Raw genomic sequence first — 14246 nt, forward strand, 5'->3', positions numbered from 1 at the left:
TTTCATAGAGCAGATGAAAAAGCATTAGAAGGGCCCGAAGGAGGCAGAGGACGAGCTGTTGAAGACAAATGGGGAAAGGAATATCAATGTGCAGCATACAGTACGTAAAGTATGTCTGGAAAATGGAAAAACATCTTTCCAAAAGGGGAAAAAAGGCAATTAGCTTCTCTTTAAGAAGGATTTGTCACTATAGGTCTGCACAGAGTGTAACAAACCACTAAAATCCTTGACAAAGCATGTATGTCTATCAGCTTCTGTAACAATTCATGAAGAATAAAATATATACATTTCTGACTGGCTGAGCGGTGTTGTGCATTATGGCTTGCATAAAAGTGCTTAATATTCTTCGAGAAACCTTTTTGCAACGCTGTGTAGGAGTACTCATTTGAATGTGTGTCATCCTTGATAAAGGGTCTCTGACCTCCAATGATTGTTTTGCAAATTTGAAAGAAATGTTAATATTTGGCTGAGACTGGTATGTAAGACATCTACCTTCAAAGGGATTAGCTGTAGAGTCAAATATTCATCATAAGGTTAAGAGACAATAAGTAACCCAACTCCACTCTGCTAGCAAACTATAGTATGGGGATAAATGTAATAATTCACAATGTGATCTGCCATTTTAAACAAATGTAATCAGACCAAAAAGACACAGAACTGGGAAGAATTGCCGATGGAAAACAGGCCTCTTCAAATAGGTTGCAATGTTGGGAAAGCCATCCAGAAAATAGAAGTTTAAACCCCTTTATTTGCGGAACTATCTGTTGGCCGCACTCAGTAGGCAACGGTTACACTAAAAGCACAGAGAATTGCAGGGTGGCCAGGCACAGAAATCAAATTAAACCAGATGCTCTCAAAGTGACAAATGCACCAAAGTGTGAATCTCAAGCAGACGTGCACGGGCGGCTGGGAGGAAGTCTCATTTCTGGAGCGTTCAAGGAGAATGTCACACTCCCATCTTTGTGGAACATCATAGATAATGTCCACTGCACTCTAATTCTGGCCAATGGAGAGATGCCAACACGAATCACTTGTGAAAAATATAATTGTGGAACAAAATAGCCCATGCCAAATAAAGAATGAAATAAGTGGAATCAAGTATTTATTCATATATAAATTTAAATTCAGCTTTTTGGCACATGCTAAGAACATTAGACAGCTATTTTTGCAAGTGTGCCAACAGTGATAGTGAAGGTACATAAAGAAACATTGCCATTTAGTAAACAGCTCTTATGACTATTCTACAGCCTCTCCCTGGAGTTTTGTTGAGAAAAGGCTAATTGTTTGTTGCCCCGTTGGCACCCTGTGGTGCAAATGCCAGCTGTCTGAGGGAGGCAGTAAAATGTGACGATCTGTGGCGGACGCCCAATCACAACTTGTACCCCATGACTCAGAATGACATCATCTGTTCATGAACAACAAGGTGCCTCATCCATTTCGGAGCCTGGTCATGGTTGACTTTGAAGAAAGAGGAAAGAGAAAAAGAAAAACAACCTGTGCCCCCCCACACACACACACACTTAATCTGAAATGAACAGGTCACGCTGAATGGCTGATATCCTTTATAAATCCTTTGGTGCATAGATGGAGGCTATGCAGCCATTTTCAAATAGGCCCATAGGCCCATGAATGACAGCTGATGAGATGAGCCTATTACCCCGGTCTACTGTGACTGCTAGTTTAGTTTTATTGACCGAGCAGCAAGAGGCTCAGTATCAAAAGCACAAGCACAAATCACAACAAGGAATAACAGGGCTATCTCTTGAAATCCATACCATTTTTTTTTTTTTTTTTTTTTTACAATTCTCACAAGCTATCACACACTAAGGGCGACATTGGGGTGAAAGTACTGAAAATATGACTGTAATATCTCTCCAGTATGGCAGATATTTCTAGTGGAATAGAGTTATAATAATGGCTATGAAAGCATCCCTTGGAGCAGGAAATTGCTGAGGTCTATCTTATGCCAGGGCACACAGAATGAGCTCCAGTGAGAGCCAGATTGGTATTCCAAGCGGTGGACAAATTATCACCTGCCCCACACTTGCAGATGTAATTGAATAATTTGAATTTGACATTTACATAGAACTATTAGTGATTTTTTGTCATTACAGCGTGACATTTAAATAATGTTTTTAGAAATTATCAGCACATTATTGCCTCTTGTTAATTCGAATGGCCCCTGCATACACGCTACTGCAGCTGAAGTGATAACATGATTTCCCAAAACATGAAACAAAAAACAACAAATAACCGCATGTCGCAGCCGTCTGTCCTAGAGGGGGCTTCAAATGGTGCACTTAGGCCCTGGGTAGAGCGAGACATTATTCCTGGATGAAAGGAAACAAATTGGGCATGTCCGGAGCACAGCCACTTTACTGTGAGACAAGTGTGCGGTGTGTGTGTGTGTGTGTGTTTACGGTCTTATGCCAGTAAAGGAGTGTCCATACGCGTGTACAGCAGCACAGATCTGGTTCCTCAGCATCTTGCCGTCTATATGTACAGAAGAACGATTTCCTTATCAGATCTTCCTCAGGCGTCGCAGCGTACGAGTCGTTCAGAAAGCCAGGATCTTTATCAGATCCACATCGATTAAGAGCAGAAAAGCCTGGTGCTGGCATAGACTTCCATCTCCCTGCTCAGCAAACAGAACCATGAGGGGGGGTAAGAAAAGACTGCTTCCCCAATGATTAGAAACCACCGTCAAGTCAATGTGGTTGCTATCTCATCAGGATGAAACGGCGCTCAGGTTGAGGAGGAGAGGGGGGGGGGGGGTGGGGGGCCTTGTTGTTGGGAGATGAAAAAAGAAGAGAAATGCCTCGACTTTCACAGCATGGCATGTAGACTGTCGGGTTCCTTGCTGGAGAATGTCAGCCGGGGCTTGTCATAAGCAGCAGCCTTCGTTGTAGACAGTACCAAAACAACATGACAACGGCGAAGATTAAATCCTGGTCGGAGGGCTGTTTTCATGTAAAGTGTTCCATTCTAGGCAGTGAGGCCTGGTATTGCTGTCACTTATCTCTCCATTGCTGTGTGTTATTCACTCTGTTCTGTTTGAGCTGGGCGGGCTGGGAAGCAAGCACATTTGTTTGCCTCTTTCTATTACATCTCAGTGATAGCACTGAGGCCATTGAGGTAATGACATGGGTTTTACACTTAGGAAATCATTTTCATATCCTGCAGAAGCGAGCCGTAATGATAGCTTTTGATAACCGACAATCAAAGCTCCATCACCCTCCTAGAGTGCTCCTCTATGCAGTCCTCTGGAGGAAGAGAAAGGGAGGAGGGAGGGGGTTAAGAGGGAGAGATGGCAGGAGTCAATGTGTGGGTGGGGGATTGGAAAAAGAAAGCTAAAATAGAGGAGGGGGGACGGTAGAGGTGCCAAGGTTTCTGTTGCCATCAAATGCAACAAGTCAAACCAGGCCTTGGTTTTGACGCGTGTACACATGTTATAATTGATAGCACTTTAAAAGGCACTGTACATGGACCTCTCGTGCTCTAACATCGCCCTCTACACCCATTACAAAGTCAGAGATAAATGCCCACGTGCTCAGGACACACACACAGACACTTTGCCCATACACCTTGGAGGCGTGGATAATCACAAGGATTTATTGAATGGTGCTGGTCGCTCCTCACTCTATCAAGTCCTTCTTTATAGGCCTCATGATAAATGAGACTGCCATGATGGGTGAGGATGAGGGGCGGAGGGGCCTACAACGCACTGGATCGAATTGAAACTACCAGCGCAGGGCCGGGGCTGGGCTGCCACCTTGTCTGATGAACCCCCCGAAGCTGTAGGGGTGGAGATGAATGGGTGAATGCCTTCCTTCTCACAGCGCTGAATAGAAAGGGGGAGCTAAAGCGTGAGCGGGAGAGTAAGATGCACCCTACCAGCACAGGAGGATGATGCATGTCAAAACTCTGTCAAGTCATACCAAGTCAGTACTTCTCTTTGTTCAGGATCCACCACCCTAAAAAAAGAAAAGTGTAATTTTATGGCAGGAACTATAGTCTACAACATTTAAGTTTGGAAACATGCTGGAATAGAACTAGTTTGTACAACCTGTTGTCCGACCATGTGAGAATGTCAGAAAAGTGTTTATAGTTGCCGCTGAGTGAAAAGCCGGCCGTCATAGAGAAGGGATATAATTCAAATATGGAGATAATGGTGCATTTTTTCAGGCTCAGTCTCTCCTGGAAAGCATTCATAGTGTTGCACTTAGTTGTTCACATGGAAAGTGACAGAAATTGTTCGAAGAAAGCTTGCTTTCTCACGTCCGCACAGCTGGCCAATCACGGCGTGAAGTGGGTGTGAATGTCAGAGTGTTGTTTTGTGTTTTACAGAAATGGTCGGACACAGCCCCCCTAATCTGACATTGGAAAGGTGTGGGTGGGAGGGGGTTTCTGAAGGTATTTGACCATCCAACAAGCACTTGCAAATAAGCACACTGGCAGCTTAACACGTCCAAACCATAGGTCATTTATGCTCCACTCCTTTTCTTGCAGCCCAAATTTGTATTGTTTAAAATTGTATTTTGAATTGGATGTACAGACAACAATCGATGATTTTGAGACCAGATCTAAAGATAGAAGGAGTGCCTGTTTTGCTTGATTTCTGAATGTGTTCATGCGTGTTTATCCTCATTGCAAATTGTTTGTTACTGGAAAGAGTAGATTCCCCAGATTCCAGTAGTGTATGCATGTGTGATGCATGCGTGTTCCTGTTGGAACTAGATGACATTGGGAAGAAGGGCGCAATTTTCTATGCAGAATGCAGCAGTCTGGTGCTAGGGGTTTGTATACTGTATATTTACATGGAATCAGTAATTTCATGAATTAATAATGGTTACTTACTCCCATTATATTTTGCAACATAGTGGGCAATGCAGTAGTTTAAAGCCCACTAAAGCTAAAAGGGGTTCTACAGTTTATTCATCATGATGGTAGCATTTAGTGGGGTGGAGACGAAAAATAAGTTCAATAGCACTTGAGGTGATATTTCCATTGCTAAAGACTTTTCTACAAGAAGCAAACAACCTCTTTACTTCAAATACCAAGCACCGTATTTTGATTTAAAAATCGAAAATGGAATAAATACCTCAATAAATAACAGGGTATGAAATGTCAGAAGGCAGTCTTTTCTATCACTGGCCATTTAGAGGGATTAAAAGAACAAACCTAGCCAGTGTGTCTCAGGGGCAAAAGGTGAAGGGAAGCGCAAGTCCACCAACCGGAGGAAAACAAATGGACAGCCAGTTGATGGGAAGAGCAGAGGCAGCGGAGGTGGAACTGGTTAAATCAATCTTTCATTTAGTTTGGACCAATATACTGCACGCTGATTGGGGTCAGAGTGACAGGTGGACTGACCCCCTCCTCTCCCATCTGTCTTAACACATACACATGCCCACACATCCATTTCTACTGTCAGACCAGGCTTTGTCTTTTGTGTTCAGGTTCCTGGGGAAAACGCCTGTGGTTAGGGCTTACAAACGGGAATAACACAAACCCTCATTTACCGACGGGGACACAATCTCTACAGGAGCAGTGGGAGGTTACCGAGGTGATTCTTCAACTTCAACACTTCCCAGATGGCCTGTGTGGCATTGTCATTTGTCGCCAAAAACCTGCATGTGTCGCACTCAACTCAGGGTGTTACCCAGAGTGTAAATCAAAGTGAAGCGCTTGACTTTGTGAAATGGTTGCTGGGTTTTCTGAGCCACCTACTTAGGAGATATATGAGATCTAAGATCTAGCTATATAGGTGGTGGAATACAGGATATAAATCGCAGCCTTCCTGACATTCCTGTCCTTTAGTTGAGGCGGAGACGCACAAATAGTCTTGAGTTAGAGTTATACAACCAGACTGAATGAGTGCTTCCTGGACGCCTAGCAAGGGGAATGGGACATCTATAATTCAGCAAAAGGATGGAGAAAATCTGTGACAAAAATTACAGCAGATAGACCATGAATAATTAAACACGAAGAATAGAAACATTTAAAGACCTTGAGAAGCATTTCAGTTCAAATTTAAAAACAGCAGAAAAAAAAGGATCTTGCCAAGCCTGACTAAACTACAGCTATTTATCATTCTCTTGAGGCTTAAGAGCTGAGGTTACAAACAACCTTGATGATAATTGTTTGTGAGGAGCTGTGTGAGGCAGCTCTAGAGTAAGAAGACACTAAGTTTACGTGGATGTCACCAGAGTATCGTTCGTGCACATCTGTTCTCAGAGTCTCAGTTCCTTCGTGCTTGGGGAATAGATAGATGGAGTGATGGAGATGAGGGAAATAATAATAATGAAACAGCTATAAATGCAGAGTCTCTCTCACTCTCTGTCTCTGTCCTTTCCAACAGCAGTTGTTTGAAGACGTGTCCTTGAAAAGAACACAATTTGCCTTTTGCGGCGCCAATATGATAGAACACAATTCGCCATTCTACTTCCAACTGCCTGTGATAAAAAGATTTTTATTGTGGTCCTCCTATAACCTTCCTGCACACCACAAACTCAATCTGCCCTGTTTTGTCTGACTGACAAAAGAACACAAATTCAATGGTCCTCAAACTGAGGCTTTTCATTCACCTCGCCACAGACAATATATAAACCCTATAGGTCACATGACTGCCAGCTATTGTGGGTGACAAATCAGACCAATGTTATCAGGGATGGTGAGGTGAAGTGGCTTTCTATTCATGCCTTAAGGCAACAATAGCATTAATTATACACATCAAACCTCGCAAACAATTTCCTCTCCTTTTAGACACACAGAGACAGATCTGCTCAATCTCAGCCATCGGAAAAAAAAGCAACCATCACAAAGGGTTAGACGTCACTGAGGGAATATACCCTGTAGACATGCATGAAGCTATAGAGGGGGAAAAATGGCAGTTATAGCTGACAGGTCATCATTCTACCTTTGATAATAAAATGTCAAGGCTCGGTTAGACAAGACTTGGCAATGCGAAATATACTGACTCGATTAAGTGCGACTGGAAACAATGTAAGCTGATGGAGCTAACTGGGTTAGCAGGCTAACAATAGCGTCCCACAACTTGAAAACTACACACCTTTTTAGCAAACAGTACATGCTGTCAACCTGTATCTCTGTCCTAGGACTTGGTGACAATGCACCATCCTTCCTACTCTGCTTATTTTTTCTTTAACACTGCAGTTTCAGTATATATATATATATACATATATATATATATACACACACACACACACAAGGATATAATCAGTCAATTATTCCTGAAGGAAAGGTCAATCACACCTTTGCTTTCACAATGGAGGCAAATTCTTGAAAGCGAATAAGAATATTCACAGAGATTTTATGCAAGTCATACCGAGCCCTAACTGTCCTTACAGTAAGTCAGTTCATTACATCATCTTCTTTTCTTGACAAATTAAGAATGCATTGGAAAAAAGGTCTTTTATACTGATTGCACTGTTCAAAGCCCCTTCTGACAACTGAACAATGGCAGAAAAGTTGCGTTGCGTGAATCAGTCTTACTATTATTCATTACTTTGCATGGTTTAAAAGAGGTTTAAAAAAAGATGAAAAATATGTTTTTTTCAGTAAATGGCATCAACAGACAGTTAATTGTATAGCGTATAGGATTCTCACTATGCTCATGTAACAGGGTAACATTTCCAGAGTTTGAGTGTGAGTCACAAACTTTTCAAGGTCTGGCAGTGATGGTATTTTTCCGACAGGATTTCTATGGATAATACAGATCTGCACAGTAGAGCTTCCATAATTTAGTTCATGTATCTCATTCTATTTAGAATAACTTCACACTGCACCAAGACTGTACTGCTAACTCCTTATGCAGTTCAACCTGTATGCATTTTGCTAAGTGAAACAATGTACAGAAGAATGGTTTAAACGATATTTCTAGCACCTACACCTTTTTCAAAAGCTACCCTCTCTAACCTTTAACTCCTGTTGACCCTTTGCAACCATTTTGGTGAAAGTAGCTAAGCTAGTCATGTTAGCATTTAGAGAGAAATATTTTACTTCATATGCAAGCTCCTTGCTTGAACATTTTTATTAAAGCTTCTGATGCACATACATACGAACATCATACTTTTGTAAAATGCTGTAAAAGCGCTGGCTACCAAACTGCAAGTTTTGTCGCAGCAACTGTGGAATTCATCTTGTGCATCAGAAGCTTTAAATAAATGTTTATTGTTTATTATGAATTTATCAAAAATGTTTGCAAGCAAGGGGATCCAATTTTATTTTCTATTTTTCTTCCAAGCCATGTTTGGAAGCCCCTTCCCCCACTGTATGACGTGTTCATTTCATGTTAAGACACTTCTTCATTGAGCATGGCTGCTGTAATGTTTTGTCCATGTATAAGTTCCAGTGTGACAGACATGCCAACTCCATGAAAATTACCATGAAGTTGTGTTTAATAAATGCTTTACTTGGTGTAAAGCATTTGCTTGAAAAAAACCCATTCACACTTGTCCTTCGAGTTGTTATGTCCCTGCACCAATGTCACTGAAAAATTATAGAAATGATTGTACTTGGCAAATAAAGTGATTTTACCACTACTACCTTTTTCAAGTTGCCAAACACTGGCATCATTCTTATTTGCATCAAAACAGGCCTGGTCTTTCACAAATTAACCAGGAGGCTAAATGCAAATAACCAACCTTGGTGTGGGTGAACATAATTGCGCAGCTCCTCCCTACTCTCCACAGTTATAAAGTGTTTAAACGAGGGCTGAGCCCTGATTAATGCTGATTCCCCTGTGTTTAATAGCACTCAGTGCAACAGAATGGCAAAGTAAAAACAAACAGATGAGACTACTCCCACGTGGTACTGGAGCGCAGATGGAGACAACTTATAGATGGAGATGTGAAGTTGGCAGAGGCTAGAGTCTGAGCAGGTGTTTGGACCCAGCATGGACATCATGTACTGCCATTTTTAAAGCGCCCGAGAGCCAGCGGGACAGCAAAGGCCATAGGGTGGAAATGAGACACGCAAGACAGACTGTTCTTCTAACATGGAAACTAGTATGAAATTATATGTACACCCCTTACTGACTTTGACATTGTTTAGGTGACAAAGGTAACTGTCATCAGCAGATGGGTTCAATACACACATTTGAGAATGACTCTTTTATTGGAGTAACAAAATGTTCCAAATGTTTGCTTGTAAAGTGGAGGGACACCACGTTCGAAATGGGTCTGTGTTTGTCTTAAACCAAACCTGATTATGATGTGAAGATTGAAAAGCGCTGGCAAATAGTTTTCCACACAGATCTAAGGTACAACTCAAACTGCAGAGGAGTAGTTGTTTAAGGCTTGCTTATCTGCCTTCATAGTGTGGGCTGGAAATGGTTTCTCTGTGTGAGATGGTCTCACAATAGTGTTGCTGAAATGCAGGGAACCCTGCTGTGATCCTAGGGCAACACCTGATATTACAGTGTCTTCCTTCAAGTAGCACTTACCAAGCGTGGAAGACTCTGAAGTGGTAAACAACTTCACACAGACATAAATTTCACACGGAAAGGGAGCGCAGTTACCAAATGTTTTTCTCTTTTAGCTCAAAAAATGTTTTGGCGAGTAATTTTGGCCAGTAGGAAAAGAAAAAAATATTTAAAAAAATGTTAACAAGTTGTGAAATTCGACATCACCAGTCCAAAGACATGAGGATATGCAAAAGCAAAATGTTGTTTGAATCATTCTGCAAACCCTTGAAACCCACAAATAACCCCCTAGAGCAATCACAGAGCCTTGGAAAAGACATTCTTTTGAAGTTCACTAGGAAAGTAATGGAAGTGCTTCATGGGAAAGAAAACCTTTCAAGGCAACCCTTTTCTTCCTCCTGCTTCTGAATTGAATTGGTGGCGTCCTTGCATTATACATTTCCCATTTTACAGAAGATTGAATTAAAACATCCTTTGTCATCAGAAACATTGCTCAGTTTGCGAAGTGACCAAGGCATGGCTATGAATAATTATGTGAGAGACAGTGCTCTAAAGTGGCCACAGATTTTCATTAGTGCGTCCAGACAGCAGTGCAGGGAGAGGGGGAGCGAGTCTCTGGGCCTGTCTGTATCAACAGTGATGTATCGCACAGCCCTGTGAGTCTTAACCGTTCAATTAGGAGCTCTGCTGAGGCCCAGCCTGTCAGTGGGAAAGACCAGTAGAGAGCCGGACAAGATCAAGAGCTGCTTCCTCAAACACACTTCAGGAGCCGGGGCCATCAATCTCCTCGACTGTGACCGGCAGGGTGGCCAAGGGGCAGGCCCCCCGCAGAAGCTGGGCCCGGCTCAGAAGGCTGCACAGGTAGGGCCATTCATCCCTATCAGCCAGACTAAAAATGAATAAGCTCATGACCTTCACAGTGGGGAGAGGGGGTTACACCCTGGGCAGGGAGGGGAGAAAAATCTCATTTTCATCAGCATTTCTCTGGACACCAAACAGCATTAGCCTGGGAAAATGCTGAGGCTAGGTTTGTTTTGTTCCCTGAGTTGGCATCCTAGTACAGCAAGGGAATTTAGCTGGTTAATGTTGTGAGAAGGGCAATTTGTACAATATCATCAGGCATTCTCAAAGTGTTCATGTACATGTTTGAAAACCCACAGTATAGCAGCGATAAAATGATCCAAATTTAAGGTGCCACTTTGCTTCACACATGATATCAATCTGTGTTGCTGATGAATTAGGAAGCTTGCAGGGACTTTGGAATGAGAATTAAGCTCAGTAAACAAGTAGTTATAAAGCTAACCATGTGGCTGGGCAGTTTTCAGCTCTATGTCTGGAGCCAACTATAAATCACATCAATTATTGTGACACACAGCTGCTGCAAATAGCAAGGGAAGTTGAAAGAGTGTACTTAAACTTGTTATTATTCCATTGGTTCATATCAGTTTGTTTCTGTTACACATAATGCTTAAAAGGTATGCACTGCTCTAACTGTTCCAGGTGCTCACTGTTGAATACATTACTTAGAAAAGAGACAATTTATGTCCATATGCCCAGAATCTTAATGAAGATCTATAGGTGGAAACAATGAAAACACAGAGGGCTTTGTCTACTATAGAAAATAATTAATTAAGTAAAATGGCAATGATATATGTTGGGTAATTGTGAGCTGCAGTTATTTTCTTCAAATGCAATGAGGCTTTAGAGGAAACACAATAGAGCTTTACCAACAATGGAGGCCTGATGGATATTTATTGTATGCAGGGGGTGATTTGTAAAAATGGGAATCCTTTTGAAATGTTTTGTTTGTTAAAAGTAAATTAGGGATGGTACAAACTCAAATACAACAAGCCTAAGGCAATAACAATAAATTATACTTTTTAAATGTTGAATGAATGGACTGGCCATTCTTTCAAACAGGATTGTTACAAATTCGCTCTCTATTTAATCAAGTGGGCCACTTTTGTTCTCTGTTGTATCAGACAGTCATTGTGTTGGGACTGTGCAAAGTGCTGACAATGAAAGTGAACCTCCTTTCTTCAGTTGTTAGCGATGTTAGCTGTAATAGAGACGTTATCCTTATATTTAGATGTGTAGCTCCTATTGGCACTGAGACGCACACATGCAGCAGGCTGTACATTCACCACATAGGGGAGTTAAGTTAGGCAGATTATACACGAGCCAACTCAGTGGTTTGTAAATATCGCCACCTACAGGCAAAGAAAGTGCTATGGTTGCGCCACCTGCAGGAAAAGTATTTTTTATAGCAGCTGTTTTTCCTTTGTGTTTGTGTTTTGGGGGTTAAAGATACAATTTAAAATTGTGATTTTTTTTTTTAACAAAGTCCCTTGAGATTTCCCTGCGTTGGTTTTTGATTCATCTTATAATCTGGTTCAAACACTCGGTTTTAAAACAACTGCAAATTATTTTGTAACAGATATGAAAAGCTCCAAATACGAAATGCTGCTCTTCCCTGGGCATTGCCTTTGATGTGTAATTGACAGGTCATTAATTATTAAGCTAGACTTGAGAGAGAGCTGGCAATAATACTATATTTGTTACCTATTGTGCCTTTTAGTTGTGGTGTTTTCAGTTTAGGTTTTTAAAGCTCATCTAGCTCAAACAGACAGTTTATGCTCCAGGATTATCGGTGTTGACATAGCAACCTTAGCCGTATAGGTTTGGTACACCTTGAAGTTGTTCGCATTATGTAGGTGTCCTTCTTTATTTAATTTGTATCTCATAGAAACTTCCTCTACAATACTGGCATGTATCTCTTTTAAAAAGCTGTGCTTTGCACAGTACTTGGTAAGTAAGCTTTCAATATGTCAAAGAAGTGTAGGTTTGACACAACTGCCCCTGCAGCACGTTTCTCATTTGAAAATAAATGGATGAATGAAATGGGGGTTTCTATCTAGTTCTAGTTCATTTTCTAAGCTTGGTTTACACAGTGTATGTATTTATGTTACACAATATACCCATCTACAACATTGGTTTTACAGCATTTTGGAATTGGTTTTTAAACCTCCTCATGTGTGTGAAACAACATACGGTATAATTTACCATAAAATCCCAGTGGTGCTCTGTAAGTAATGGTATTTTTGGCCTTACCAGCACATTTGGTCCTGGCCCTCAGAGGGGGTCCAGGTGCTCCGGTGCCTCCCTCCAGAGGTCTGGTCAGCAGAACACTGATCTCGTACTCTGTGTCTGGATCCAGGTGGCCGATCTTGTGTGTGGTCTTGTCTACGGGCTGCAGGTCGTACATGGTGCCTGACACAGTGCGGTACTCCACCTCCCTGTCGATGATTGGGCCGTCCCCATTGATGGAGTTGGCGTTCAGCTGGATCCAAAGGTAGGTGGCACCAACAGCAGTCAGCTGGGGTGGTGCAATTGGCACAGGGGGCTCTAGGGAAAGAAAACGTTTTTGATTGATGTTATATTATAATGGTGAAATGGTGGAAAGTCTTGAAAATACTCCTTTCCAGGGCAAACTCACTATCCTCTTTTAAATCTCTTCTGGACTTAAATGCATTCATTTAAATCATTTTAACTTGTTTCATATCTTGTGTTTTGGATTTGATTTACTTGCATTTGTTTCGTTTGTGAAGCACTTTGTGACTTTGTTTTGAAAGGTGCTATATGAATTAAGTTATTATCATTATTGTTATGAATACAGGTAATTTGTGTAAAAATTGACATTCCCCAAGATAAATGCTTGTACCAAACAAACAACAAGCTCAAAATCAATTTCTTCTTTTAAACAGTCAACCACATCAAAATCCTCTCGACACACATGAAGAATACTTTCATGTTTCCCAACAATCGAGGTATTTAAGGAGAGCCGCGCAACAATCAATAGTTCCAGCTTGGTGAGAAATCTCATCATCAGTAGTACACTGACTCAAGTCAAGACCTTGGCAAATGATGCTCCTATTGAACAACATATTGATTTCAATCAGAGAACTTCTATGGAAAAGCCTCAAGTAATTGACAACAAGTGTAGTTGTCATCTCTCTTGTCTGATTCAGGCGCTGGTTTAATCTCTCAACTTATGACAGTTGTGGAATTTTGAAATTCTATTTAAAGCTAAAATCATCGACGGGAAAGTCTGAAACACAACTCAACAGTATGTTAACTATGTGGGCTATTCTTACTTTTACCACACAATTCACCCTTCTACTAATCATTTCAGTTGTCATGTGCAACTAACTATTTTTGGCAGTTACAAACATACATGTTCTGTCTGACATGTTCAAGAAAAATGTGATCGAGTCAGCATTGCTTTTCCACCAAAACACAACTGCTAATATAAAAGAGCTGCATATACATGGGATGCATATGACACACAGTTCAGTGTATATGCTCTGCACATGTTGCTTGTTTTAGATGTGCATGTTTCACTTCTTCTTGTGACGAACACAAATATCTTTAACTGATAAAGTGCAGTCAGAGGACGCACATGAGAGTGACGCGGCACACATTCCCACCAATGCTTTCACACTATCTCACTGATCAACAGGTGGCGGTAACATGCCAAGATGTGCTGCAATGCACCAGCAAAAGTAGAGAAGAAGAAGAATGCAGGCTAGTAAACATGGATGTAAACAATGCTGGATTTAAAACACTTAAAAAATCAGTTTCGCAAATGTTTTATGATGAAGGAAAATGCACTCTAAATGTTTGTTAGACCTCAAGGATTATAATAATAAGGATAATAGTTAATATTTAGAGTTAAGTTCAGTACTTGGGCAATTGTACTACTATATTCCAGTATTGCTGTTCAAAAGCAGGGATGGTTCTGAGA

General features: G+C 41.2%; 1 protein-coding gene across 7 annotated transcripts in view; it reads right to left on the minus strand.

Annotated features, from left to right (window-relative positions):
* The window catches only part of LOC139296587 (receptor-type tyrosine-protein phosphatase mu-like), a 142390-nt gene that overhangs the window by 69881 nt on the left and 58263 nt on the right, over positions 1-14246 (minus strand). For all 7 annotated transcript variants that reach the window (XM_070919034.1, XM_070919039.1, XM_070919040.1 and 4 more), the window contains one exon: positions 12554-12847. In XM_070919034.1, coding sequence (XP_070775135.1) covers positions 12554-12847 — 294 coding nt within the window. The remainder of the gene's footprint in view (positions 1-12553; positions 12848-14246) is intronic.

The sequence above is a fragment of the Enoplosus armatus genome, chromosome 14 (assembly GCF_043641665.1).
Source record: "Enoplosus armatus isolate fEnoArm2 chromosome 14, fEnoArm2.hap1, whole genome shotgun sequence".
In the NCBI taxonomy this organism is placed as follows: domain Eukaryota; kingdom Metazoa; phylum Chordata; class Actinopteri; order Centrarchiformes; family Enoplosidae; genus Enoplosus; species Enoplosus armatus.